This window comes from Podarcis melisellensis (genome assembly GCF_964234715.1).
Source record: "Podarcis melisellensis genome assembly, chromosome: 10".
In the NCBI taxonomy this organism is placed as follows: domain Eukaryota; kingdom Metazoa; phylum Chordata; class Lepidosauria; order Squamata; family Lacertidae; genus Podarcis; species Podarcis melisellensis.
This window is the reverse complement of record NC_138542.1, coordinates 50,660,531-50,687,523: the sequence shown is the minus strand read 5'-3', so window position 1 is coordinate 50,687,523 and position 26,993 is coordinate 50,660,531. Positions and strand designations below refer to the sequence as shown.

Here is a 26,993-nt window from a genome sequence, read left to right as displayed (position 1 = left end):
AAAGCTATTTATCTGTTTATTGATTAATATCCCGCCTTCCTCCTCAAAGGAGGAAGAAGTGATAAACAATCTCTTTAAAACAATTTTCTTTAAACGCAGAGCCTCCCAGAACAGGGGTGCCAATCTGAAAATATTGCTGGGGAGGTGGGCCCCACTCTACATATTCAATCAAAAGATGCTGTGCACACACACTATTTGAATGTCAATTTCCATCAACTTGGCTGGGACTCCCTTAAATATTTTACACTGGGGGGATAATGATGAAGGGACCTTGGCCCCTAGGATTTGGCTCTTATGTCCCAGGGTGGCTTGCAAAGCATGTCCTATGGGGTGGGATGGGCAGCACTGTGGACTAGTTATGGGAGCAGTCATAGGTGCCACTCCCTGGGGCCCTGGGTGCCCGAGCACCCACAAAATTCTCCATAAAGAGGCCAGGCACCCACGAATTTCGGTGCCAGGGCATGTATGCTGCGTGGCCCTCACAGCCCCAGGCACCCACGGTCGCAGGGCAAGCTGGCATTCCTGGGAGCAGTTCTGTGCCCACTTGGCTCGGTCTTTGGGACGCACAGTCAGTCCTGCTGCCTCTTGGCAGCCTCTCCTTCCAGCAGTTCTTGGCGACCTGTTGGGTGGGGATGAGGCGGTGGTGGCCGGAGGCTCCTTTGCAGCGACAGGTAGCAAGAAGCACGTCCCGATTAACCTATTCTCCTCCTCCCCGTTCCTTTTCCGCGCGCACCAGGCGGCTCCTCTTGCCAGAAATCCCGTTCGCAGCCCCCCAGCCAGCGCATACAGTGAACGCACACATTATTCCCTATATGGAGCTGAATGCCTTGCTGCGACCCCGCCTCCAGCGAGGTTGAGTGGTGGTGCTTTTTTTTTTGTAGCCGCTCCCCTTTTCCTGAGGGATGAGGTAATGCGGGGCTCCGATTGGTCCGGGGGGCGGCACCCCAAGAGCCCGAGAGGGGCGCGATCAAGGCTATAACTCCCCGCAGCAGCCGAGAGCGGAGAAGGCAGAGAGGCGCTCAGCGGGGTTCGAACTCGTGCAGGAGAGAATCGAATTTCTGTTGAGAAGGGGTGGAAGGAAACGCAGCAACAGAAAGTCCCGCAAGATCCAGCGTGCAGTCTCTTCTTCGCCGCCGCCGCCGAAAAGTAGACGAGGGAGCTGCAGAAAACGCAACAGTTTTGCAGAGACCCTCCACCCTTTCCCGGTCCGTGTGAGAGAGTAACTGTTCGGGCAAAGAGCATCAGCAGCATGTTCGGGTGCGTGCTGAGCCTTCTCATGCTGCTCTGCAGCTGGAGCCTGAGTGAATTGCTGGTGGAAGCTTGTACCTGCGTCCCAATTCACCCTCAGGATGCTTTCTGCAACTCTGACATTGGTAAGTGTACAGTTCCCTCTGCAGTCGTCCTGCCCCCCCCCCCCCCGCTAACGGGCAGCATTATTGGCTCCTGGGGACTTCTTAAACTCCCTGGTGCCATAGATTTGAAGAACCGGTGGTTGCTTTTGGAAAACGCACTCAGGTATGCCTGTGTGTTGATGCCCATCGTTTTAACTTTAAGCACTACACAGTACTGAACCGGTGGAGTCTCAAAGCAAAGCCATTTGACTGAGACGTGCTGTCGGAACTCTCAGTGACACAGACCTGCTTTGCAAGAGAGCTAGGCGGTTTTGCAAAATTCTAAGCCAAACCTCCCCGTTGCGTTTCCTTTTCTTCCTCCTCTCTTGTATGCTCTCTTTCTTATACATTGTACGAGTGGAGTTCACGGTTGCTTGCGGTGTTATGAAGTTTAGTGATATTCAGAAAGTTCTCTGATCCAGTGTGAGCTGATTATGTCAGGGCTCATTTCCGGAAGAATTAGGAAGGAAAGCAGCTTCAGAGCATACCAGAGGGAGCCTAGCACATTTGATGGATTTCAGCAGTTCCAGAGAAGGAGAATAAATAATGCACTTCCGGATGTGCCAATCCTTTGATGTTCTACCCAACCTGACTTCAATTAAATTACGAAATGCAGTTAAAAATAAAGGGGAGAACTGATCTAGATTTCAGTGATGTATGTTTACACTTCTCTCTGTGTTGGCATATTCTTGAAGAAATATTGTAGATAAGTATTTAAAAAACACACCTTAAGGTACAATGCTTCTCATAATCACAGAGTCTTCTAGGGCGGGAGGAAAAGTACAGCATGGATTTATAGGCTATAGTAACAGACTGTGAAACTGGCTTCTTTCCTACATAGACAAAAACAAAACTGAAGGTGTGTGTGCAGCCAAAATGTCCTTTATATTTGCTCAAGTAGCTGGGATAGTGTCAAGCAAATACTAAAACAAGAACACGGGACAAATTCTCCTTCTCGAAGGGCCTGTGCCCAGCAACTTGAAAATAGTGTTATTCACAGCAATTAGTCACAACTGTATTTATGGGCTCCTCATTCTCATAATGTTGAGCGCAGTGTCAAGGAAAAGACATTGCAGGCTTTCTGTGCAGTGTGATTTGAACTGGGCAGGTTCATAAATTGTGTTGTGTTTTCAGGCAATCAAAACAAAAGTGTGGTACTAGGCTTTCTGAAATCACTATGTGTATTCTGTATATATGCACAATTGTCACAAAGGAGAGAGGAACAAGTTAAAATGGCTCATTTGTAAATGCTTTGCGTAGTTTTCCTTCTGAAATATGTAGTTCATAAGCACCCTGACTTTTTACAGTCAACCAGTGGAGTAACAGTGCACTCCTCCTCCGTCTGATGTGGTGCTATTAACTGACCACATATAGCCACACTTGGTCTCTCATAGTCTATTGCAACAGTTTTGAAACTTTTCTTCTGGACACTCACAAGACAATTCTGTGCTTAGCATCCCCTTTAGCGGCTTGAAATGGTCTTAGTAGTCCCCTAGCTCCTTGTGCTGCACTGTTATCCCAGAACAATTACTTGAGAGGCTCATCCCAAGACTTTTGTGATGCTCATGGTTGCAGTTTGACCCATAGTGATAGTGGCCAATGTGGTGCCCTCCAAATGTTATTTAACTATGACCCCAATCATTGACCATGTTGGCTGGGGCTGATGGGGCTCCGCGTTGGCTACTCCTGAAAATAGCTTGAAAATGGCATGTCTAGTATATATGCCCACGGTCATTATGTCCAGATAATAACAGGCAAAGGTTGTGATCTCTGAGTGACATTTACTGCCGAGTTGGGGATTATGTGGCCCTCCATATGTTGTTGGAATACAGCTCTCATTGGCCTCTGCCAACATGGTCAGTGATCAAGGATGATGAAGAGCACTGCAGTAATCTCACAACATCTGGAGGGCTGCGGGTTACACCCCCCTCCCGCTTTACAGAAAGGTAAAAAGCTGTATGATAAAAGTGGTGCCCTCTCTAGATCCGTTCTGGTAGTGCGGATCCCTTTATACTGCAGATCCAGATAGCTGTAGGGTGAGTGGCTGTGCAAAGGTATCCATCCATGTGGTGGTTTGACAATATGTTTAATACTCCACATAAGTGCTGCCACTTCCTTTGGGGGGTGAATTACTTGCATGGTATGCTAAACATGGTATGCTGGTGAAAGCATTTACATGGACCTGAACAGGCATGGAGGTGATACTACCTCCACTTTAAGCTTTTCACACCTGAAGGTGAAATGATGCTCCTTCTGTGTACTGGAGCGCTCCCCCCCCCCCTCTCTCTCTCTCTCTCATGACACACACAAAGAGGGAGGCAGGAAAATGGCCTCTCTTCCAAACTATGCTGTAACTGCTTCATATTGTTTCCTAGTAAAGCTGGTCCTGAATGCTGAGATGGAAAAGGTTTTATAGATATGGATTGATATGGAAAACTCTGCTTTTTTCTCTCTGAATGTCATTCTAAGTAGTTAGCCTATAACTCCCACTGAAAGTTAAAAATAAAACTAAAGAACGAGGGTTAGAGATTCTAGCCAAGTCCATTTATTCATGTCTAGTTTAGGTACTATGTTGGGGACGGAAAGCCAAGAAAAACTTTGCATGTTAAAAAAGTGCTGGGAGAGTTGCAATTTTACTTAAATAATTTTAGATTGGAAAATCCTGCAAATGGACAGCTCAAAGTTCACTGGAAGATTTTTAATGCTGCTCCTTTCTTTGTGTTGTAGGAGTAGGCAGATCAATTTAGAGGCCACTGCCATTGAGAGTTTGCATTTTTCTGAAAATGGGAATAATTTCAAAGCACATTTGTGTGCTCTTCCACGTGCTTCTAATGTACTGTGATGCATGAGATTGTATTGTTCTCTTCATCATAAATGCTGTGATTTCTCAGCGTACTATAAATACTGGTGTTTACGTGGGAGCAAAGAGGGTAGAATTGAGAAGGTGCATCTGGAAGTGTGAATAACAAGCGTGATTTTGGCTGAAGTGAAAATTAATAAGTACGTTTTGGATTAGCTCTACTGCTGGGTTTGCTTTCACAGTAAATGGGTTGGGACAAGACACAGGGAACAATCCAAACTCAAGTTCTGCCAGGATGAGCGAAGTGTGGAATAGATGGACCTCTGGCTGAGCTGGAAGAACCACTCCAACTCATACTTTCTAGGCATGGGACAAGCAGAAGTGGGGGCGAGCCCTGAATTTTTTATGGCATATCAATAGATATGTGTTTTAAACTCACTCTGTTAAATGAAGCATGAATCTGCTCCAGCCATAGTAACAAATTATTCTAGTGACTCAAAGATAACACAGTCTCTTAATTGTTGATGGTGTGAATAAGCTCCTAGTAGGCAGACTCTTTGTGCTAATTCAGTGTCAAATTCTGAATTATCTACATTTTATTTTTAAATCATAGCTTCAGAATTGGAGTTAGTTGCAAGCTGAACTGAAACTGGGGCAGAGTGTAACTTTTACCACAAAGTGTAAACCCTAGAGAACAGCATATAAAGTGGAAGATTAACAGGATTTCCAATACTAAGAGTCTATTTTTCGTTTTAAACATGTCTTATCCACAATGCTGAGAAGCACACTGTGGTCTGTGAAGGGCCAAGTCCTTCGGTCAACTACCAGCCCTGCCAGCATCTCTTTAGTAAACACTGCCATGCTCCTGAAGAGCCAAAAGAGGAAGAATTGGATCCAAACTTCTAGCTGACGAAGACATAAGTGTTTCCATGGAGACTTGTAGCAGTGTAGCAGAGCAGGGTTTAGGCAGACTAAACTACATGCTGGTTGATAAAACAAATTGTGTATGTGTAATAGAGTGGGGAGAAGAAGGTTTTTTTGGCTTGGCAGCAACTCTGTACAGCTCTTCAGATTCCTGGCAAAAATGCATGTCTTAGGGAGGAGTCAGTGCTGCAAGAACAGGTGCTTCAGAAAAGTCTGCCAGGACAGATCTGTTCACATTGTCCCTGTGACTCTGCAAGTCAATGAAGTAGTTAGGAAGCATCCTGGAAAACGTTTTCTTTTTCTTTTTAAAAAGGAAATGCTAATGTGGTTTCAGAAGGAGCTGGATAATGCTTGCATCTTGTAAAAACACACACACACATACACACACTTGCTTGAATTCAGGTTCTAGGGTGAGCTCATTCATTTCTTTGTACTGGTGTATGACAGCAGCCTATAAGAGGGCAGTTGTGATGGCAGTGGTGAAAGGCAGTTCAAGTTCTATGGAGTCATAGTGACACCAGCATCAGAGGAAGGGAAAAGGTGATTTTGAATGCAAGACAAGGGAGGAACAGGAAGTATCCAGCCTAGCCAAGGTCGTCTCCTCCCTCAGAGCAAAATCTTGCCTCTCCTCTAACCACACTTAAATTAGGATGGCAACAGGACTGTCATAAATAAAAATATATCCATAGTTGGGTCTATGGAGAGTCCATGTTGCCACAACGGAGTACCAGACTGGACAAGAGCTAGTTATGACAGTATAAGGTCCACCATAACCAGCTTAAATTGTATCATAGATTTACTCTTGTTTGCTACCATATTTGGGCCAAACTGTCCTACAGGAAATTGCCAATTTAAGTTCAGACTGGGCTTTTTAATTGGATCCTTGCAGCTTATTTTGACTAACAGGTTATTATTGTTTGCTCCTAAATTATGTCCTAAATAGGGCAAAATAGAAACAGTGATTTACAGAGAACAATAAGAAGAACAGAAGGGACCATGCATGGGAAATGAGGAAAGTTGTAGTTATGATACCACAGGTAATTTCCTATATGGAAGGACTTTCACTGAGGGAGCATTCAGAAATGGGACCCTTCATTACAGTCTAATACTGTATAGGCCAGAAAGCAATGTTTGCTCTTTATATAGTTTTACACTATGGTTTTATACCAGTCTTGTGTGCGTTTATTTGGAAGTAGGGATGGGTGAAACTGTCAATTTCAGTTTCTCTCTGATTCTTATTTTTCTAATCATAGGGTTGTCTTCAACTATGTTTGACTCAGAGTAGACCCATTGAAATTAATGGACCCAAGGTAGTGATAGCTTGAAAAAGAAGAGAGGACATGACATGAGAGTATTCTGTGAGCCTGACAAAATAGCTTTGCTGCTTCTGCCCCTCAAAGGACACACATTTTGATTCCCCTTTTTGTTATTGTATGTGGAATAATGGAGACAATTGCTTTGTCTCCCCTTACAAAGCTGTGATCATTCCAGCAGGCATGTTGTGCTTTTCGTTGCACTTTTTAAAACCTTTTTTTTTGCATGAGAAGCAAGAATTATTCAAATTGCTAAATGCAGCATATCTGTATGTTTGGAGAGACCCTCCCCACTTCCTTCTTTCTGAAAAAATGCTACAAGTATCTCACTTCACTATTCCACCTGCTACCAACACCCCAATTACACTTAGATAGAAAAATGTCCTACGGCTACACCCTTTCCCCAGCCTTTTCTGACTAAAACTTAACCAGTTTTAATAAACGCATGAGCATATGTCTCATGTTATGCAAGGAATTATCTGATGTAATGGGTGGATACTATTGGTCCCTGTTCATCTCAAGAGTTTTGATGTCTAAAATCTTAACTCTTCTTCCTCTCGAAATAAACTTACCCCATCTGCATGAGTTTGCTGTTGTATAATGCAGACACCACACCCTTCTATATTGTCCTGCAACTCAGTTCAGCACCCCTGTTGACATTGTTTAGCAGGGAGCCCGAGTAATCATAGTGGAGGCTCGTACTCAGTGAAGAACAGGATGCTGGATCAAATGGCCATTGGCCTGATCAAGTAGGTTCCTAATTTCTTAAGTTAACCTCCACCTGCCCTTAGCCAGCCCCACTTGCCTGCCAGGGAGTGGAACTACCTGTCAACCTCCTCCTCCTTACTCACAGAATTACTTCTGTGAGTTCTACAAACTCAGCAGGGAAAAGGGTGGGGACTGGACTAAAATTAGTTGCCTCTGCATTGTCATTGGCTCTAGCTCCACCTGCTGTTGGTATTCTTGCCTTCTGCCCCTCTATTCCTAATGGGCACCAACCATCACTAATGCACTTCCAATTATATGTACATACTTCTGTTAGTTTGGAGTTATTTGCTTCCTGAAAAAAAGCTCTCAAATGATATTTCTGTTAAATCTTCAGGAGCTAATTAGTCAACTAACTTCCCAGGCAGAATTCTGGGTCACAATCAGCTGGTGTCTTTAGATGTGTTACAAGGTATTTATTTATTTTACAAATTGGCAAAGTGCTTCCCAGCCTGAGGCTATCAAAGTGCTGTACAACAGGCTATTCAATTCAACAGCAAAGTATTCTGCGGAAGAGAAGGATACAATCTTCCCCAACCTGGTGCTCTCCAGATGTTTGGGACTACAACTCACATCAGCCCCAGCCAACATGGCAACGTTGTAGTAAAACATCTGGAGGATACCAGGTTATTGAAGGCTGGTTTAGCAGCCAAGAGAAGTGGTTGAGTGACAGCTACAGAGGCTGGCCTGGGGATTTGAGAACACTTGGTGCCTTGTGGAATTTGGATTGTAATTTGTTACTAGTCCAAATGTTTTTCTTCCAAAAATGCGATAGAAGATTGTGTGTATTACAGTATTTCATAATGCAACTCTAAAGGGTTCTGTTAGTATCTAGTTACCACGGCACATGCTTACTCCAGATCTCCTGTGGGAAGTAAACTCCTCAAAACCTCAACATGTGCAGAAAGACAGATGTTCTAGTTTTGACTCAGGGTTCTTAGTTCCAACTGAGAAAGAGTTTTCTTCCATTTCCTTCTTCTGTGCTCTCCCTGACTGCTCCCTAGTTGGCACTGACTTGTCATACTAAATGAGACTGTAACTATGAAAGTGTGTGTGCAATGTATGTACAATAAATGTCCATTGATTTCATTAGCTAGTTTTATTTACCTCCATAGGGAACCTTCACTGTTTCCCCTACATGTGTGTGAGAGTAATCCTTACAACAGCCCAGTGAAGCAAGTCGCTATTATCTCATTAATGCCACCTAGTGAATACATGACAGAGATGAGATTTGAACCAAAGATTTCCTGGTTCCCATCTCACTTTTGAGCTACACCAGCTTCTCATATCCTTTTTCCTTATTGCAAGAAACCAATTGCAACTGCCTTGTAGGATACATTTATTTGTGTGGAAAACCTGTTTTTGCCTAACTGGAATTTGTCCTTGAATTCTGATAATGCCTCTTGCCTGTCAGAATATAGCATAGATAGGTGTATGTGTAGAAAACTAGCCAATTATGAAAATATAAAATTAACACTTTTTGCTGCATCCATTTTTGCCTCTGTCCCCAACTCTGCCATGTGGCCCTCAGAAGGTTGCCCAGAGGGAAATGTGGCCCTTGGACTGATCAAGGTTTCCCAACCTTGCCTTTATGGAGTCCCTCCTTGCAACACATGGAGATTTTCCATACTGACTGTGAATGTGGAGGCACTTGTTCCTTGAGAATAGGCAAAACTGGTTTGATCAGGCCTGCAGAAGCTATGTTCCCCCAGATGTTGCTGGAGCACAACTCCCATCATCAGTGGCAATCAGCCATGTTGGCTGGCACTGATGGGAGTTGGAGTTGCTCCAAAGTGATGTGAAGAATGGGCAACAGAAGTGGAATTAAAATAAAATATAGTTATATGGAATCAACAGCAGATCTCTTAGAATATCTAGGAAATAGAAACATAGGTAAAGGGACCCCTGACCATTAGGTCCAGTTGTGACCAACTCTGGGGTTGCGGTGCTCATCTCGCTTTATTGGCCGAGGGAGCCGGCATACAGCTTCCGGGTCATGTGGCCAGCATGATTAAGCCGCTTCTGGCGAACCAGAGCAGCGCACGGAAACGCCGTTGACCTTCCCGCCGGAGCGGTACCTATTTATCTACTTGCACTTTTGTGCTTTTGAACTGCTAGGTTGGCAGGAGCAGGGACCAAGCAACGGGAGCTCACCCCATCGCAGGGATTCAAACTGCCAACCTTCTGATCGGCAAATCCTAGGTTCTGTGGTTTAACCCACAGCGCCACCTGCGTCCCTAATAGTAACATAGAAAGCTGCAAATTACAGAATCAGGCCACTGGCACATTCAGGCAAACTATTGCCAACTAACAGTAGCCCTGCCTCCATAGGCCTTCATGCAGAGGCTTTCCCAGCTACCTGGGAGCCTTTAATTGGAGACACCTGGACCTTCTACTTGCAATCTCCCATAAAGGTAAAAAACCCACCCCAACTTATTGTATTCAGATGTGTTTCCAAAAGCAAAACTGGATAAGCAAAGATGGCATTTTCAAGGCAGCATGTTCCATACTGAGCCTGCCCTAGCAAAGCTCTGATCACCTACTTCCTTAAGACCTCTCTCTGTGGAAGGCTCACCTTACATTCCCTTTTTAATGTGTTCATAATTGCTTTAATTAAAACAAACAGTTTGAAATAAGTCCGTTTTGCCCCAGTTAAACTAAGTCTGTTTGAAGTTGATTTTCCTGTCTGCACACGACTTCAAAAAGTTCAAGGACAAGAACCCAAAATATGACATCATCTGTTTTATACCTGCTGATCCCCCAAACAACCCTAGCAACTAGTAACGGATCAAGGAGGGAAGTTTCTGCATACTGCCTCCAGTATCGCAGCATGAGAATTGCAACATAGGAAGAATATGCAGTATATAAATGCCTTAACCAACCAACCAAATAAAATGATGCCTCTGATACTGGACTTAGTACATAGCCACCAGGAACAGTAACCATTAAGAGTCTTAACCTCCCATGAGGTCTTTCCAATAGGGGTCAGTAACTCTGGTGGTGTGTCCTGCCTCCCAGTTACCAATGCAGAATATGTACGGTGTGCGAAGGGAATGGTGGCTGTACCGATCTGTCATGCTGGCTGTCAACTTTGGGTGACCGGGGAAGCTTTGACCCTCCCATTACCCTCCATCATCTGTAAAACTAGTCAATGACTGAACATCATTTTACTCTTACTAGAGATCTGCAGGTAAAGAAGTGTTCAGTTAGTTCAAATCCATTTGTGTACTTTAGCATCCCACACAGATGTAGCATGGGATACACTACATCTTGGCACTCACTGCCCCTTTCAGATTGCCTGGTCACTAGTCTGGGATAATAAATAAAACCACAGATGGGAGAGTTCTATGTAATTCCTAGAGACACAAGAATCCCCTCATGGCCTTATTCCCTTTGCTTCCCTACGATCCCCTAGCTTTCCCCTCATGCCTCTGTTTCTTCCTCTTTCCCTTAGACTTCTGCACTCCACTGGATACTCTGCCATTTTCTTCTACTATTGTACCTGGGAGTACATCGCACTGAACTGACTGGGGCTTACTTCCCAGTAGACATTGTATAGCGTCACACAGTAACTCTCTTTTCTGTCATTTGCCCCTTGAGGCTACAAGGCTCAGTGCACGAAGTGACGCTTGGCTAAAAACAGCACAATATTTTTCACAATGCTGATGATTTTCTATACTCAGCAGACCTGCTGCTGACTGGGTGAGATTCCAGGACATGCTTAGAAATGAGACAGAGGCCTCTTGAGTTCTGTAGCAGTAAAATTAATGTTGACCATGAATAGTCCAAATTCCTGATGCTGTTTACACAAGCCCTTTCTAGAGAGAAACAGTACTCGGAGAGTGAGACACGTTAAATATATTGCACAGAGAAGGTTGTGATTTTTTTTTTTTTAAAAAAAAGAAGTTTGCAGAAGTCTGCATTAATAAATGACAAGCAATTCCCCTTAATCTTGTTTGTTTCGCAACATACAAGGTGGGAGGTTTCAGTGCTAGCTTGAATGTTCCTCTGTCATTCCATGTGAGCATGATAATCATGCACATTCCCCTCTTAAATACATCACACCTGTAATACACATCCAATGCATGTATTATCTTATAAGGAATACCATGGTAGAACCGTAGCTATTTCTGGTAAATAACTTCAGGCTGCAATTTAGAGGAATGCCCATTTGCTGGTCATATGGCTAGTCTTAATTCTAGCGACCTGTGTCATGAGGCTGTTAGTTTTCCTGCAGCTTATCTGCCTCATAAAACCACAAGATGCTGTTTGTTCCCCAAGGATATGCAATAAGCGCCAACCTGGAACATGGATTAGCACCAAGGCCTGGTGGCCTGACAGCATTGTGTGTGCCTTTCTAACACTAGACCGGAGCTCTAGCCGGGGCTTCCTTTCATTCTCATGAACGCTAATCTCACTTAAGTAATCCTTTTAAGAAATGGAGCTGGAAGAAAGAACTCCTTAATGCCTGTTCCCCAGCAAGTTGCAGAGGAAAAAAACACATTTGGCTGAAAGTGGTGCAGACCTAATTGTGGGGAAACTAGGCTGAAAAGAATTAGCATGTCATATTCCTGAAAAGGAAAGCAGCCAAGGTGTTTTCAGCAACTGCAAAAGGCAAAAAGTAAGAAGAATCTACCTACCCAAGGGGTATCTGTGTGCAGAGTTTCTAGATTTTCTGTCCAGTACAAGGAATGCTGTGAAAGAGTCACATTAGGGGGGTTATTTCTTCATTAAGACTTGAATCTCACTGACTGTGGGACAACCACATGTTACATTTGCTACACAGCTATGTTTCAAGTGCATTTTAAAAACATAATATGGGACGCAGGTGGCGCTGTGGTCTAAACCACAGAGCCTAGGGCTTGCCGATCAGAAGGTTGGTGGTTTGAATCCCCGTGACGGGGTGAGCTCCTGTTATTCGGTCCCAGCTCCTGCCAACCTAGCAGTTCGAAAGCACGTCAAAAGTGCAAGTAGATAAATAGGTACCACTCTGGTGGGAAGGTAAATGGCGTTTCCGTGCGCTGCTCTGGTTTGCCAGAAGCGGCTTAGTCATGCTGGCCACATGACCCGGAAGTTGTACGCCGGCTCCCTCGGCCAATAAAGCAAGATGAGTGCCGCAACCCCAGAGTCCGAGACTGGACCTAACAGTCAGGGGTCCCTTTACCTTAAAAACATAAATAGCCAGTGTCTCTCTCTCTCTCCCCCCCCCCCAAATCTTGGTTGGGACCCTAGCACAGTGCAGGATGCATATGCAACATACCTGATAGATGGCTGTCCAATATCTGCTTAAATACCTCCACAAAGGGGAGTTCTTTCAGCCACAATGTCTTAAGGCAGTCAGTTTCACTGTCAAACCGTTCTTACCATTAGGATGTTTAACCAACCGTTTAGCTGAAATCTGCTTCCCTGCGGCTTTCATAAGTTGGTTCTAGTTCTGCCCTCTTGTCAGGGATCGTGCTGAGGAGGGTTGCACTGAGGAAGAATGGTGGGAGTCTCTCCCTCCCCCAGTTAGAATCCTGAATTTTCTCAGGAGCAGTGGGACAGTACAGTGGTACCTCTGGTTACGGATTTAATTCAATTTGGGGTGCTATGCGCACCCTGAAAAATCCGTAACTAGAGGCACCATTTCTGCGCACATGCATGGTGTGATAGAGGACTTCTGTGCATGAGCCCGGTCCACAGAGCACTTCTGCGCATGCGTGAGCGGTGAAGCCCAGACGTATGCACTTCCGGGTTTGCCGCGGCCGTAACCTGGAGGTTACGCAACACGAGGTAGCACTGTACAGTGGAACCTCGGGTTGTGAACATGATCCATGCAGGAGGCACCTTCGCAACCCGCAGCGCCGCATCTGCACATGCGCCGGTTGCAAAACGGCGCTTCTGCACATGCACAAAGCACAATATAGCGCTCCTGCGCATGTGTGAGTGCCGAAACAGTGCTTCTGCACATGTGCAAAGCACGATATAGCGCTCCTGTGCATGTGTGAGTGCCGAAACCCGGAAGTAACCTGTTCTGGTACTTCCGGATTCGGTGCGGGGCACAACCCGAAAATGCGTAACCTGAAGCATCTGTAACCTGAGGTACCACTGTATAGATTTGGAATAGTGGTTTGCAAAGGGACATAGTTCAGAAGACAGAAGTTGGGAAGAACTGGGTGGTGAACACCTAGGAGAAGAAGAACTGGGAGAGAGAGAGAGAGAGTTAACACTCTCTTTCACTGGAAAGCGTTCAGCCTCTCAGCCTAAGGTCAAGGAGAGCAGATAAGGTGGCAGCACAGAAAGCAAAGTGGTTGTGAGAGCAGGTTGCAAGACGCAGAAGTGACGTAGATGACAAAGGGGGGGGGGGAGTGGGTGGAATCCTTAATTGGGAGCACCTTCATTCCTAGAAATAGATTCTTTGTTCTCTCACTATGATCATTAAAATTTCTAACTGGTAGAGACTCCTTTCACTTTGTCCTGCTTATCTACTGCTAAAGGGGGAGGGGGAGGAAGCCAATTTCCTGAAACCTGACACCCCTGGAACAAGAGAGATCAACCCTTCTCTAAGTTGATTCCTTCAGATATCTAACGATTGCTCTCATGTCTCTCCTTGATTTTCTTTTCTGTGATAAACACACCCCGTTCTTTCAGTTATTCCTCATGGGAATCATAACAGCAAAATGTTTAAGGCTAAACTATTCCCAGGAACACCATTGCCTTGTAAGATGGTTGAGTAAGTGAACAATCCCCTTCCAAACAAGTTTTTCCATGCTCAAGGAATCTCAGATAAAGTGCTCTTGGTGACAGCACTCTTAGGGATTCTGCTGGTCTTTCTGGTATCTCCAAACCAAAGTGTACAGGAGTATCAGTGCACAAAACAAGAAAATCTCATGTATTCAAAGATGGGCCTAAACCTAGGGGAGAAACAATAGCATTGTTCTATTCATATTTTATGTTCTTCAGACTCGGGGTCAGGTAATTGCATCAGTTCTAGGAGTGAATATAGGCCTATGTGTGCTGCCACATATCACATAATTTTAGGATAACTGAAAACCTGCTCCGAATTATCCTTGAAAACCATGGTATTTCCCACCCCCACCCTGCCAGTGCCAACAAGTTTAATTTGTGCTCATTTTGTTTGCAGTAACAGTACCTGCGTGAAAGGTGTGCAAAATTTAAGAGACGTGCCCCGAAAAAAAGTCAGTTTAACACACATCCTACATTCTCGAATTTACCAGGACTTGTGCAAAGGCATGAGAGAGGGCTTTAAATATGTCTCATTCCAGCATTTAAGCAGTTAAAAACAGCAAGAAGGAGGAGATTTGCTGGTGGCTGGACAGAGGAAAACCACCAGATGTAGAAAAATAAATACTTCTACCTGACTTTGCAAGAGGGGAAGTGACTAGTATGAAAAGGTAACAGATATTTGAGTTGGAGAGCTAAGCGGATATCTGGGTTAAAGCAACTATTTTCTGTGACATTGCTACATCCCCTCTCAGGGAAAAAAATATTCCAGGCTTGGCCTTGTGGTTTGGCCCCTTATGGACTTTCCAAGTCCCCTCTCCCAATTTCCTACTTCCTGCCTTCCTCTTCTAACAGTGCTAAAAATACCTTCTTTTGCTTTGCTTGTAACTTGAAATATGTACTCGGTAGTTTAAAGCTGTGATTCTATATATGCTTATTTGGGAGAAGCCCTATGGAACAAAATTGCATAGGACTGGGCTGCGCGCACACACACACCTCTTTTAAAAAAACCTACTCTGAGCCTTTAGGATCAAATTAGATGCAGTGCATTTCTTTTCACATGTCTGCCCTGCTTATTTTACTTTTTTAATGACTATACCTCCCTTCAGCCAACGACTCCCAGGGAGGTTCATAATAACAGCCCAATGAAGTAATACACAATGCAATGTAACAAGAAATAGCATAGCTGAAAGGAGAAGATTTGAAAAGGCCAGTGCTCAAAACTTAGAAAGACCTGGGAGAGTTAAAAGGATTGTCACCTGGCACCTAAAATATAACAAAGACAATGTCAGGCGAGACTACTTGGGGAAGGAACTCCATAAACAGGTTCCACCACTGAAAACGCTCTGTCTCCACCTTGGGATGGTGAGGGCACTGAGTGGACAGCCTCTTGAGGATCCTGATGAATGAATAGAGTGGAATGGAAACATACCTGCAACATTCTATCTAGGCCAGCAGGGTTTGAAGGTCAACAGAAAGGGACTGGCAAAGCAAAGTTGGTCTAACATTAGTAGTGAAATTAGCAGTAACATGAGCATCTACGAATAGGGATGGACAAATCTGTCAATTTCAGTTTCTCATTTTCCAACCGTAAGTTTGGTTTGCCCTATGGGACAGACTCATTTGAGAGGTGGTGGACTCTCTCTCCTTGAAAGTTTTAAAGCAGAGGTTGGATGGCCATCTGTCATGTATGACTTAGTTGACATTCCTGCATTACATGGGGTTCATGGGGTTGGACTAGATAGATTCCCATCTCTACAATTATATGATTCTATATATTTGTGAATTTACATGATAATTCAGATACATTTTCATGTGGATTTATCCTAATGTATGCATCTCCCTCCCTAATTTTACCCTAGCAGAATGAATCTTTATATGTTAATTTCACGAAGACTGCATTCTTTGCATGCATTTGTCATGGATGTACACATTTTTAAAGTGTTATTTGGTTGGAGAGCCACACTGTATAATTTGGAGTTGAAAATTTTGAAGGAGAGGTGCGTTTTGGTGTGCATATTGGCTTGGGAACCCCACCCTATTTTGGAGATGAATACTTTGCCCCTCCCTCACCATATTTCCCCTCAGTGCCCATTGTTCCAAACACTTTGCCCCACTGCAGTTCCAGGATCAGAGTGGAGAAGAGTATTTATTGTGGAGAGGTGAAGCGTGGGAGCAGGAGAGGTTCAGCTCCCCTTCTTTGCACACACCTTATGGTTAAAGTAAGACCTCTTCTCACTTTATATGTGAACAGGGTGGGCAAGTGAGTGATGGCCCTATTCTTTTTAGTTGGGCCTTTAGATCCCTTTTATAGCTAAAGGTTTTCTTGCAGTGCACTGAACTAACCTGGAGACTAGATTTCAGATTGTCTCACCAGCAACTGCTTTTGCTAAGTAGTTCGTAAATTTGTAAGCAACGCACCTCCTTCTGCAAATAATGTAATATTATAGACACTCCCAGTCATCATACTTAAAAATGCATGTGAATCATTCAACCTCCAGGTGTGGGAACATTTTTCAGATTCTCAGGCACCATTCAACAGTTTGTTTGTTTGTGTGTGTGTTTGTTGAGAGACAGAGAGAGAGAGACTGGCATCCAGGTTCCTGGAATTTTTCCAGCCTTGAAAATTATTTACAAATGCAACAAGATAGTGACCTAGTCACATAGTTATTTACATCCAAGTGGAAAAGATATTCTCCAGGAGAGGATTGGAAGCAGTTTCAATGGCCCAAGGTCTCTATTCAATTCATAACCTTTTGTTTTAGTGTACTTTTTGTTAAAGTCATAGGTTTTCTTTTAGGGAAAAGATGAGAAGATCAGTGGGGAGAAATTTAAAGAGTAATAAATTTGCTATGGCATAAGCTTTAATGTACTACATCAGATGCATTGTGTTATCCTTAGTTGCAACTGCAAGTGCACATACATGGCAGGGCAAGGGGATTTTTAAAAGTACAGACAGTGCTAATTTAATGAGAGCTTGAACGTATGGAAAATAAATTCATAACAGTGCTGGTAGGTGGTAATACAATCAATTTAGTAATGTTGAAAGTGACATCTGTAGTGGGACAGCAAACCATTGATTCTGTTCAGACCTCAATGAAAAGAAATGAACTTGATAAATTGTAATTCCATAGTAGATTTGGAGACAGAGTAGGCATCTGCATCTGTTGCCCTGTCTGCTTCCTGTCTATTACACAATTGTCATTATCTATACTTTTTGCATTTCATTTCTCTCTTTTTGCTGTTTATATATACCTCCATTCATATACCTGCTACTGAGGATAGCACATATATTTCTGATGAAGTGAAATCTAGTCCATAAAAATGTATACCATAACAAACTTGATAAATGTTTAAGGTACAAGATTCTTTGATGGTTTTGCAACAACAACAAAGAAACAACACAGTTACCCACTTGCAAATTGCTTTTTTGGCCAGGGGTGGGTTAGGGTTAACCCCCAAGAGTGAAGCTGATTTTTTTCCTGGTCAGCTTTGCTGGAAACTAAATTATTTACAGAACTGTGGAAACAGTGTTTATCTTGTTTATTGTCAAATAAATTTTCTGAAGCTTAGCAGAATGCTCAGAAAGCAAGATACGTCAACACTTTTGGGAACTCTGCACAGCATAAAGCACCAGCATGTACGCACACAGCCTGCCTTTCAGGGTCAGATGTGTTCTCAAAATCATTGCATTCCTTTCATTTCGCAAAACAGCAGTCTAACACTTTGACAATACTCAGCAAATACTTGGTGACAGAGTCTGTCTTGGGCCATTCAGATGCCTCATTTAGGTCCTTCCACGGACCATTTCAAGCACGGTATTAATAGCACTAGCAGACAGCACCTGTGTGTATGTCTGGATGGGAATGGTGAAAAAACACACCCAAATAGATAGGTTCCTTCCTCTGGGATATTCCTGATATGCCTGCTTCCTTGTGCACACTATAGTCTGGAAGGTAAGCTATAAATGAGGAATGCCTTGTCTCCCCACATCAATGAGGAGCTGCATGGTGAATATTTCCAGCCTGTCCTCTATAATTCATTTAATTATAATTGTACACATTAATTAATTCATTTTATTTATGCCCCTTTCTTCCTCTAGAAGACTTTCCTGGTTGTCCCTTGTGCTGTTAAACAGCTCTATAATTTGAAGATATCAGCAAGGAGAGCTTTTCATCATGACATGGTGAAATGCCTTCTCATCCTTTGCCAGTGACTGCAGGTCAAGGTGTATGGCAGCAGGGACTAATAAAAATGTGGGCATCTATAGCCTAGGAGCTCAGAGCATCCTGCCTCAAATTCTACCATAGCCCAATTTCTCCCACTATTTTCTTCAAAAACATCCTATTCCCCCACTCAATTTTTGATTCAATGTATCTCTACATCCACTGTGTTCCTTTATTCCATCGCTCTCCTTCATGTGTTTAGTTAGATTTGAAGCCTGCAAATAGGGAGGAGACATTTCTCTTTGACTCTTATGTTATAAAGTGCCCTAAGTATCTTTCAGATGCTTATAGCTGCCTCTCATTCAAGCAGCTTACAAGGTCAGATCTGCTAAAGGTTCAATGGCAGAACCAAACCTAGGGTGGCCAAAATGGAGGACACAAGAGGATAGCCATATGTCCGTACTTTCCCTGAAATTAAGCACCTGTGGTGATCCAATACATTACTATACAGGGATTCCACTGTTGTAAAAGGTTGGGGTTAGGCAGTGCTGTTTTTCTACAAAAAGAGGTGCCGGAGCACACCATGAACCCCTCTCTCGTTCTCTTAGAACAGCAATGACACCCACTGGAGAGGTGCTGGAACTGAGTTCCTGTGAGTTCCCCCTGAAAAAGCCCTGGGGTTATATAAAAATAGGGTTCATTGGCATTTGTTACTATTACAGAAAAATCAGAATCTGACATGTACAGTATTGTGCAGGTAATAATAGTTATGCTGCAATTCTTTACACACTTGTAGTTACGTTCCACAGAACATATTGGGACCTACTTCTGATTGGACATGGATAGGTGGGCATGGTTAGTAATGGAACTAACCATGCCCACCTTTGAATACTTGTTACCACTGGTATTCTGGCTCAAATCCTGTAGTTCCACCATTCAAATCCTGATTTGGAATTTTATGAAGGTGCGGTATAGAGTATGTCTTATGATAATGACATTCTTTGAATATTTGAGCCTTTCTGTACCAAAACATCTGCATTCCTGCAGCATTTCTGGCATCTTTGTGCTATAGTTTAACCCTTCATGCTGAAGCAGAACAGTTTTCAAAAGAACCAAACTACCTGTAGTTTTCCTGCAAACCATTTTTATTATCAAGAGACAGATGCACATGTGCAGGGATGACGATTTATAAACCTCAGAAATGGGGGGGACGGACCCAACAACACCCTATGCTATAGTATGAGCCTGAGCACAACACATGTGTGTTTTGTGGGGTCGGGTAAGGTGTGGGATGGAATTCCAAAAGCAAGCAATTGGCAAATGGGAACAGCCAAAACTCAAAGAGGAAGAAGGAGTTTCTGAGGATATCTGCCATTTAGGGTTGGGAAATTGCAATACTGCATGAGGGGCTTACACATGCTGTATTCATACATATATGCTTATGCATACACACACGCATGTACACACGCATGCACGTGCGTACACACACACACACAGTGTGTGTGTGCTCTGTGCAGTACATTTTATTCCTTCCTAGTCTGCCTTTTGAAATTAACACTGCCAAGCTCCCCTTTTTACCCTATTAAATCATGCTATCCTCTCCAAATGCCACTTTATGAATGTATCTTAGTTTCTGCACCAGTTTTGTGAGGTTTGTATGGGGCAGGAGTGTCATTATTTTTCTGCCCTCTGTGTTTATTTATGGAAACTATTTGGCTTTTGGCTTTTGAGGGCCCCAGCGCTTGGAAAAATGCAGGCACTCTGATCCTCAATGTATTTGGCTCTATAGGGCACACTGCAAGTGAAAGCAGCTCTGTTCTGGCCCCAATGCCAGTGTCCCATGACACAAGTTGCATGTTCAAGGATCATATTTCCCAATAATATATGAAAGGATCTTATTCAATGTTACTTACTCAAATCTTCTGATAAACTGAATTCACTCTGCTCTACCAGGCAGACCTTTGTAACTATAACCAGATGTAAATTACCCTCCCATTAACATTTTAAACATGTTGAAGTCACCACCACTTGGGGATAAGTTAGACTTTTTTAGTACAGGAGTGTTGGCTCAGGATTACTAGAACTTTAACACAGGGTTTAAGACAGTAGTGTTTGCTTTCAGTTGCCAACATTTTTCTTGCAGAACTCCTCTGCTTTTCATAGCACAGGTGAAACAATTCTGATGCCTTCTTCCCGACACCAAAAAACAAAACAAAACACCTCAGGATTATTTTCTCCACTCAATGTCATAGCCCGACTTGACTAGGATTGAAGTAAGAAAATGAAGTATTTGCATTTCTTGTGTAAATCTTTTTTCTGATCAGTCAAGCACCATCTCTTGGTTAACAGTGAATTCTGTTTAGCATTGCCAATTTTCTGTTTGCCTTTTTTCTGCTTTTAAAATGTGCACGTTAACCAGACATTCAGCAGCTAAAGCTTCCCTATCACTCAGTGTCTATGCCGACACAAGCTGCACCTGTTGGATTTCTGCCTGCCATTAGGCTTGCCAGCCTCTCCCACCCACCCATACGCACCTATATTATAAATGGCGTGGTGGTGGAGAAATAAGCTGGTGAAATTTTCCTTGAAATAAATAATAATAATAATAATAATAATAATAATAATAATAATAATAATAATAATAATAAATTTATTTATACCCCGCCCATCTGGCTGGGCCTCCCCAGCCACTCTGGGCGGATCCATAGAAACCAAAAATACAGTAAAATATCACACGTTACAAACTTCCCTGAACAGGGCTGCCTTAAGATGTCTTCTGAATGTCAGGTAGTTGTTTATCGCTTTGACATCTGCTGGAAGGGTGTTCCACAGGGCGGGCGCCACTACCGAGAAGGCCCTCTGCCTGGTTCCCTGTAGCTTTGCTTCTCGCAATGAGGGAACCACCAGAAGGCCCTCGGCGCTGGACCTCAGCATCCGGGCCGAATGATGGGGGTGGAGACGCTCCTTCAGGTATACTGGACCGAGGCCATTTAGGGCTTTAAAGGTCAGCACCAACACTTTGAATTGTGCTCGGAAACATACTGGGAGCCAATGTAGGTCTTTCAAGACCGGTGTTATATGGTCTCGGCGGCCGCCCCCAGTCACCAGTCTAGCTGCCGCATTCTGGATTAGTTGTAGTTTCCGAGTCACCTTCAAAGGTAGCCCCACGTAGTGTGCATTGTAGTAGTCCAAGCGGACATGCAGATATAGCAATAGAAAATCTTTATCTGCTAAATTTCTGCTTTTCTTACACAGCTGTTAAGATGCACAGGAGCTCTGCCAAACAGAAAATAAAAGGTAGAAACCTGATGTGTCTTGTAGCGATTATCAGTAGAGGAACCTTGCCAGCAATGAGGAAAATCCAGCAATATTAGCTCTTATGTTTTGGCTTGTCTTAGTGACACAGAGTTACACTCAGACTTTTATTTCTTGGGTGAGTGAGGTTTTCTAAGGTCCTTGTGGTGGCAGCTTATCAGCTACATCAAGGAAGTTGGAGAGGACAGTAAGAAAAATCCATGAGGGTATGTAGGTAAGGCAGCTCACTTAGATGCTCTTTCATAGCTATCCAAACTGCCTTTAACCTGGGTTGTTGCCCAAGCCCTGGGGCTATTTTCCATGGCCTTGGCATGCTTGTTGAACATGCTAGCCTGGGTGCAGGTATTGTCATCACTCGGCAATGACCTTGATGACTTCCTGAACTTCTCAGCTGTCTGTTTCGCTGTCTGATCATATTGCTAATTAACTGGAACACTGATCCCCCCCTCCCCACAACACACACCCCTTTATGCTGTGCACGGTATGTGAATGCAACCAGGAAACTTTTCCCGTGCCCTGGAAGGTGCCTGAGCGCCACGACCATGACCCCTGGCTGAGTAGGAGTGAAAGAGTCGCTGCGCAATGGCTTAGCCAGCTTTTTATTTTTGTTAATAGGTTAATTAAAATTCCGCCTTCCTCTTCACCCTATAGTTATACTTCAGCCTTGGAAGGGAGGGTGCTCCGGAGGGCACAGCTGCAGGGCAACCTTTGCTGGTTTCCATGGGAAGACTGCAAGGGCCAAGTCTTACTTTACTTTTGTGTGTGCGTGTGCCTGTGCGCACGTGCACGCTCTGTTATGCATATCCAAAGAGGGGGGAAATTAATGTGTGTGCCACATTAGATGTGATGTGCACATTAATGCATTTCTGGGAACAGATCCCTTTAAACTCCATGAATAGGATGAGATGGGGAAGAAGTCACATATATTTTAAAGGAATGACCCCATACGTGAATTTGCACTATGTCTGATGCAGCATGCATCTTTGAGAACTCACAACTACTCAGGTAAAAGACACCTGAGATATATATTAGGGATCCACTCTGCTCTGTTGGCTGTAATTTGTTTTAGCTGGTATTTAACTTTGATTTATTTTTAATTTTTAATGGTGAACAGCAGATCATAAATCTTTGCTGTAAATTGACCTGGGTTCTATAAAACGGGAATACCGACTTGTTCTGAGGCGTTTTGTAAGAACTGGTAAAACACACACACATTCTGCATAGCAAATTGCAGCAAACAAGCAACAAACAAAGAAATTCTGCACACTGAGGATGTAGCTATGTGGCAACCTTTAGTTCAGCACATTAGTGGAAAACTAGAAGGAGGGGGTGGAAATGCATGTTCCTGGGAAAAGGGATAGTTCCTCACTCCATACACCTACAGAATCTAGCCTGCACAACTAATTTAGGGTTGCCAGTTTAGCATCACAAAAAGAGGACAAACACTGGGGGGGGGATGTGCAAATGCTAATATATATGTACATATGCAAATTTAGAAATAATTACTAGAACTGAAATTGAAATATATCATGCCACAGCAGGCCAAGACTGATTAGCTGACCCTTATGCTGGCTTAGTTTTCATGGGCAACTTCAAGGTCCCTGTTGCTCTCCCTTCTTCTTTGGGATGGCCTCTGTAAAGTGGGACACATGGCCACCCTATACTCAGTGATCCACTTGCTACTCCCAACTGGGATAGTTGGGGATTGGCAAAGGACCGGCACCAACTGAAATGGTCATTTGTAAAGACAGGAGGAATTGAAGGTCTTTAGACAGAGGCTGAAATGCTGCTACCTGTTAGGGATGCTCTAGCAGGGGGGTTGAGCTAAATGGGAAAGGTGTGTGTAAACCAGCAGTACAGCTTAAGAAGAAACAACAGCATCTATTAGAGCTGAAAGTAGATTAAAAAGTAAGATACATGATTTAGTCATATGCTAACTCTCTGGGGGGAGAGTTCCACAGATGGGTGCCACCACTGAGAAGGTAATCTCTAGAGCAACATGAAAGGACTTTGTACACACAGAAGAACCAAGACTGGTGGCATGTAACAATATGAGTCACAGGGCTTGTGACAAACATTTTATCCAGCACCAAAAATGGTCAGCTGATATCTTTATCTTGAGCCCAGATTGCCATGTCGCCAATTGTTAGGGATGCATTTTAGTAGGCGTGTGGTGATTCACAGTCTGGGTGTTCTGAAAATTCAAACTTTCTGCCTGTCAAGCGGATTCTCTGGTAATAATTACCCAGATGTGCAGACATTCAGGAAATGCACCTGTTTTGGAAAAGTTAATGATCCTTGTAACCTGCATTCTCATCCACCAAGACTCAGAGACAGTCTTACGTGCTATGTAAAGATTATTTTCTTATAGCAATGTAAGGGACATTTCCCACTGGAGCCAAGAAAGCACAGCTTCCTAATGGAATAAAGGGGCCTCCAGACTGTCCGTATTTGACAGGAGGGATTCAAGCTCATGACAGAACCTTAGGTTTTCACAATTAAAACTGATTAAAGGGCTTTGTTGCCCTAGATCACACCATACATTTAAAGCACATCACTCCCCCCAAAGAATTATGGGAACTGTACCCACCACAGAGCTAAATTCCCAGCACCCTTTAAAAACTACGGTTCCCAGGATTCTTTGGGAGAAGCGATGTGCTTTAAATGTATAGTTTGAGCAACAAATCTACTTTAAAAGAAGGATTGGACTTTTGCAGTTTAGAATGTGTGGGATGCACAGAAATCAGGATAAATGCTCGACAAATAGGTATTAGAAATCAGGATAAATTTATAGCAAAAGCAACAAGAGTCCATCAAAAGGCACACGGCCCTCTTTAAGCTAGTAAGCTTTGGTGTGTCCAGTTAATTCCATTTGTTGTAAAACAATAACCACCAGATACGAATGTACTGGCACAAGGATGTTTGAAGTGACGTCTGAAGCCAATAACTATTTGAAGTTGCAAAGCATGTACACTCTCCCTTTTCAGTGCTGGAGTACATAATGGTTATGACTCTCTCTCTGTTCATTTAAAACAGGAATGGGTAACCTATGGCCCGCCTGATGTTGTTGAATTCCAACTCCCATCAGCCCAGCCAGCATGACCAATGGTCTGGGATGATGGAAGGAGTCTGTCAACATTTGGCAGGCCACAGGTTCCCCATTTCTGGTTTAAAAAGTGAGACCAAACAGGTTGTTTTCCTCTTGCAGCCAGACCACTCTGTATGATGACATTATAATAATCCACTTGTTATTTCTGTAAATTTAGTATTTAGGGGAAAGGGTGGTAGGACAAGGTTGGTAACCATCTAGATAAGCCCACAGCATGTTTAAGTGCTAGCCTATTCTCAGGTCCCATGCAAATAGAAAATGCAGAGCAGGGTGTGCATAAGTTGTGTTCTAGTTAAAGATATATATGTATGTGTTCCTTATGGCTTGGACAGCTGCTTAATCTATCAACTTGGGCAGGTTTTCTAATATGCAGGAAGGAATTTGTGGGGCCCACCCAATCCCCCTGAAGTCCTTACATGTTTCCAAACACCTCTTCGGCTAACCGCTGTAGATGCTACGTGCAAAAATGTGTGCAAAACATGTGATCAGTAAAGTCTAGTCTCCTTCCAGAAATCCTGGCACTCTTCCCAGTGGGGTGAGGTTTTGGAGAAAGGAGAGATGGCCCTCTGACATGCCAGTGAAGAACTACTCGGAGCTTGGGACTCTGACACTTTCTCTTGGAAAAGGTCATACTGGAAAGGTCAAGAAGATGGCCCGGTTTCTTGGGTTTTGTGGGAAATTCACTCCCAGTGAGCTGGTGCAGAACCTTTACTTAGATACCTACCCATTTAGCTCTAGGCATACGGTAGGACTGCAGGTGGTATTATAAGTTTGGGAACGGAAGTAAGCAGAGGAAATCAACAGTTTATATGAGAGAATTACAGGTTTCCTATAAAGAGAGCCAATGAGACAGGGAATAACTGGTATTTAGAACACTATTCAAAACCCAGCACCCTGCAATTTAAATACTGGTTTGTTAAAATGAAAGTTTTGTATTACTTGCTCTGTATGTTATAATAAACCTGTAATTCTTCTATAAGGAAAAAGTGATGCCTCTTAAGTAGTTAAATACCTTCTTGTGGCATCATTACCCTACACACTCTTTACTGCCTTGCCAGTTGCTTTGATGTTTAGCCTATAGTTTATGGTCAGAGGGGCAATGTGGTATTTTACTTAAATAATGGACATGGAACATGTTACCCTTTCTGCACACTTTTCCTTCCAAATTACACTTCATTGAAAAAAAGAAGAAGCAATCTTTGTTTATATGCTCTAATTTGTTTGCCATATAATGGCTCACTGGATGGCTTGGGTAACAATCAATACCAGATGCACGTTTCAGGAAGGCAATAAGTGATCCCACAGTAGTAAGTTCTCGGTGCACCAGCTCATTTCATTGAAACGGCATATGGTTTTTGTTGGCCTTAATTGGTCTTCCTATTGGCTCTTGAAATGAAACACTTAGGTATGTGGGTGCCTTGCAACAAGTGTGAGAATATGCATCATGTACATCAGGCCAAATCCAGTCTCTTTGCTGCTTTTTTCCTTCCCAGTAAATGGGGGGGCACTTTGATGTGCAAAGAAATGGATGGAATGAAGAAGAGATTGTTAGCTGTGTTAAAAGAGGCAATGGTTTGTGAATTTACTGAAATGTGGTAAATGGATAGGATCCAATAGAACAGTGGGTCACATTGACATGATACTGATTCAAATACACAGGTGGAAGCACATACTAAATATTCTCATTGGTCTGTATCATAATGAAGTGCATACAGAGGATCACTTGTTTAGAAAGCTGCCTTAAACTAAGATGTCCATGCATGTCAAATTGAGGAGAAATCACCACACATATCCCCCCATATTTAAATTTAGCTCTGTCTGTTGAAAGGCTAAGTCTAAGTTTTGACCAAAGCACAACAACATAGGTTATTTGTTGTTAAGAGGCGTCGGCTTGATTTTGTATCCTGCATCAGGGCAAAACTGGGCTGGCAGCACTCAGAAGACAGTTGGACCTGAAGAGCACACTGAAATATTATTTATTGACCTTATGTCCCACACCTCCCTCTAGAAGGAACCCTGGGTGGCAATGCACAAGAATACACCAGAACTGGGAAAACAGCTGCTTCTCATGCAAAGTTGTACCCCAAACAGGAAACCTTCCTGTCTGGGAGGGTCCTGTGGCTAGTCTGGGTGTGGCCAGTCCAAAGTCTGAGAATACCCCACTGCTTGGGGAGATGCTCCAACCTCGAGATTTGTGACTCAGTTACAAGGGACTGTTGCACACAGAACCAGGGGTTCTAGCCATGGTAGTTCCAGTCATATTGTATACCCTATGAATCTTATCTTCTTCATCTCTTTACCCAGAGGTTTTGCCTGCTCACTTTATGAATCTTATCACAAACATGCTTTTCATCTTTGATGAAGGCCAACAGCTGTAGTCCTTCCCCTTGTTTGACACTTCAAACTTTATGAAGAAGCACGTTTTTTAATGCATTTCCTGGCAAAGTGAAATTGGAAAATGTAATATCAGAAGTGCAGAGAGGCAAC

General features: G+C 43.3%; 2 protein-coding genes across 4 annotated transcripts in view; one reads left to right on the top strand and one right to left on the bottom strand.

Moving 5' to 3' along the window:
* SYN3 (synapsin III) overlaps positions 1 to 26,993 on the bottom strand; it is a 184,755-nt gene that overhangs the window by 88,587 nt on the left and 69,175 nt on the right. The window lies entirely within an intron of this gene.
* Positions 912 to 26,993, top strand: part of TIMP3 (TIMP metallopeptidase inhibitor 3) — a 46,824-nt gene continuing 20,742 nt past the window's right edge. Inside the window, exon 1 of the mRNA XM_081928459.1 lies at positions 912 to 1,373. Coding sequence (XP_081784585.1) covers positions 1,250 to 1,373 — 124 coding nt within the window. The 5' untranslated portion in view covers positions 912 to 1,249. The remainder of the gene's footprint in view (positions 1,374 to 26,993) is intronic.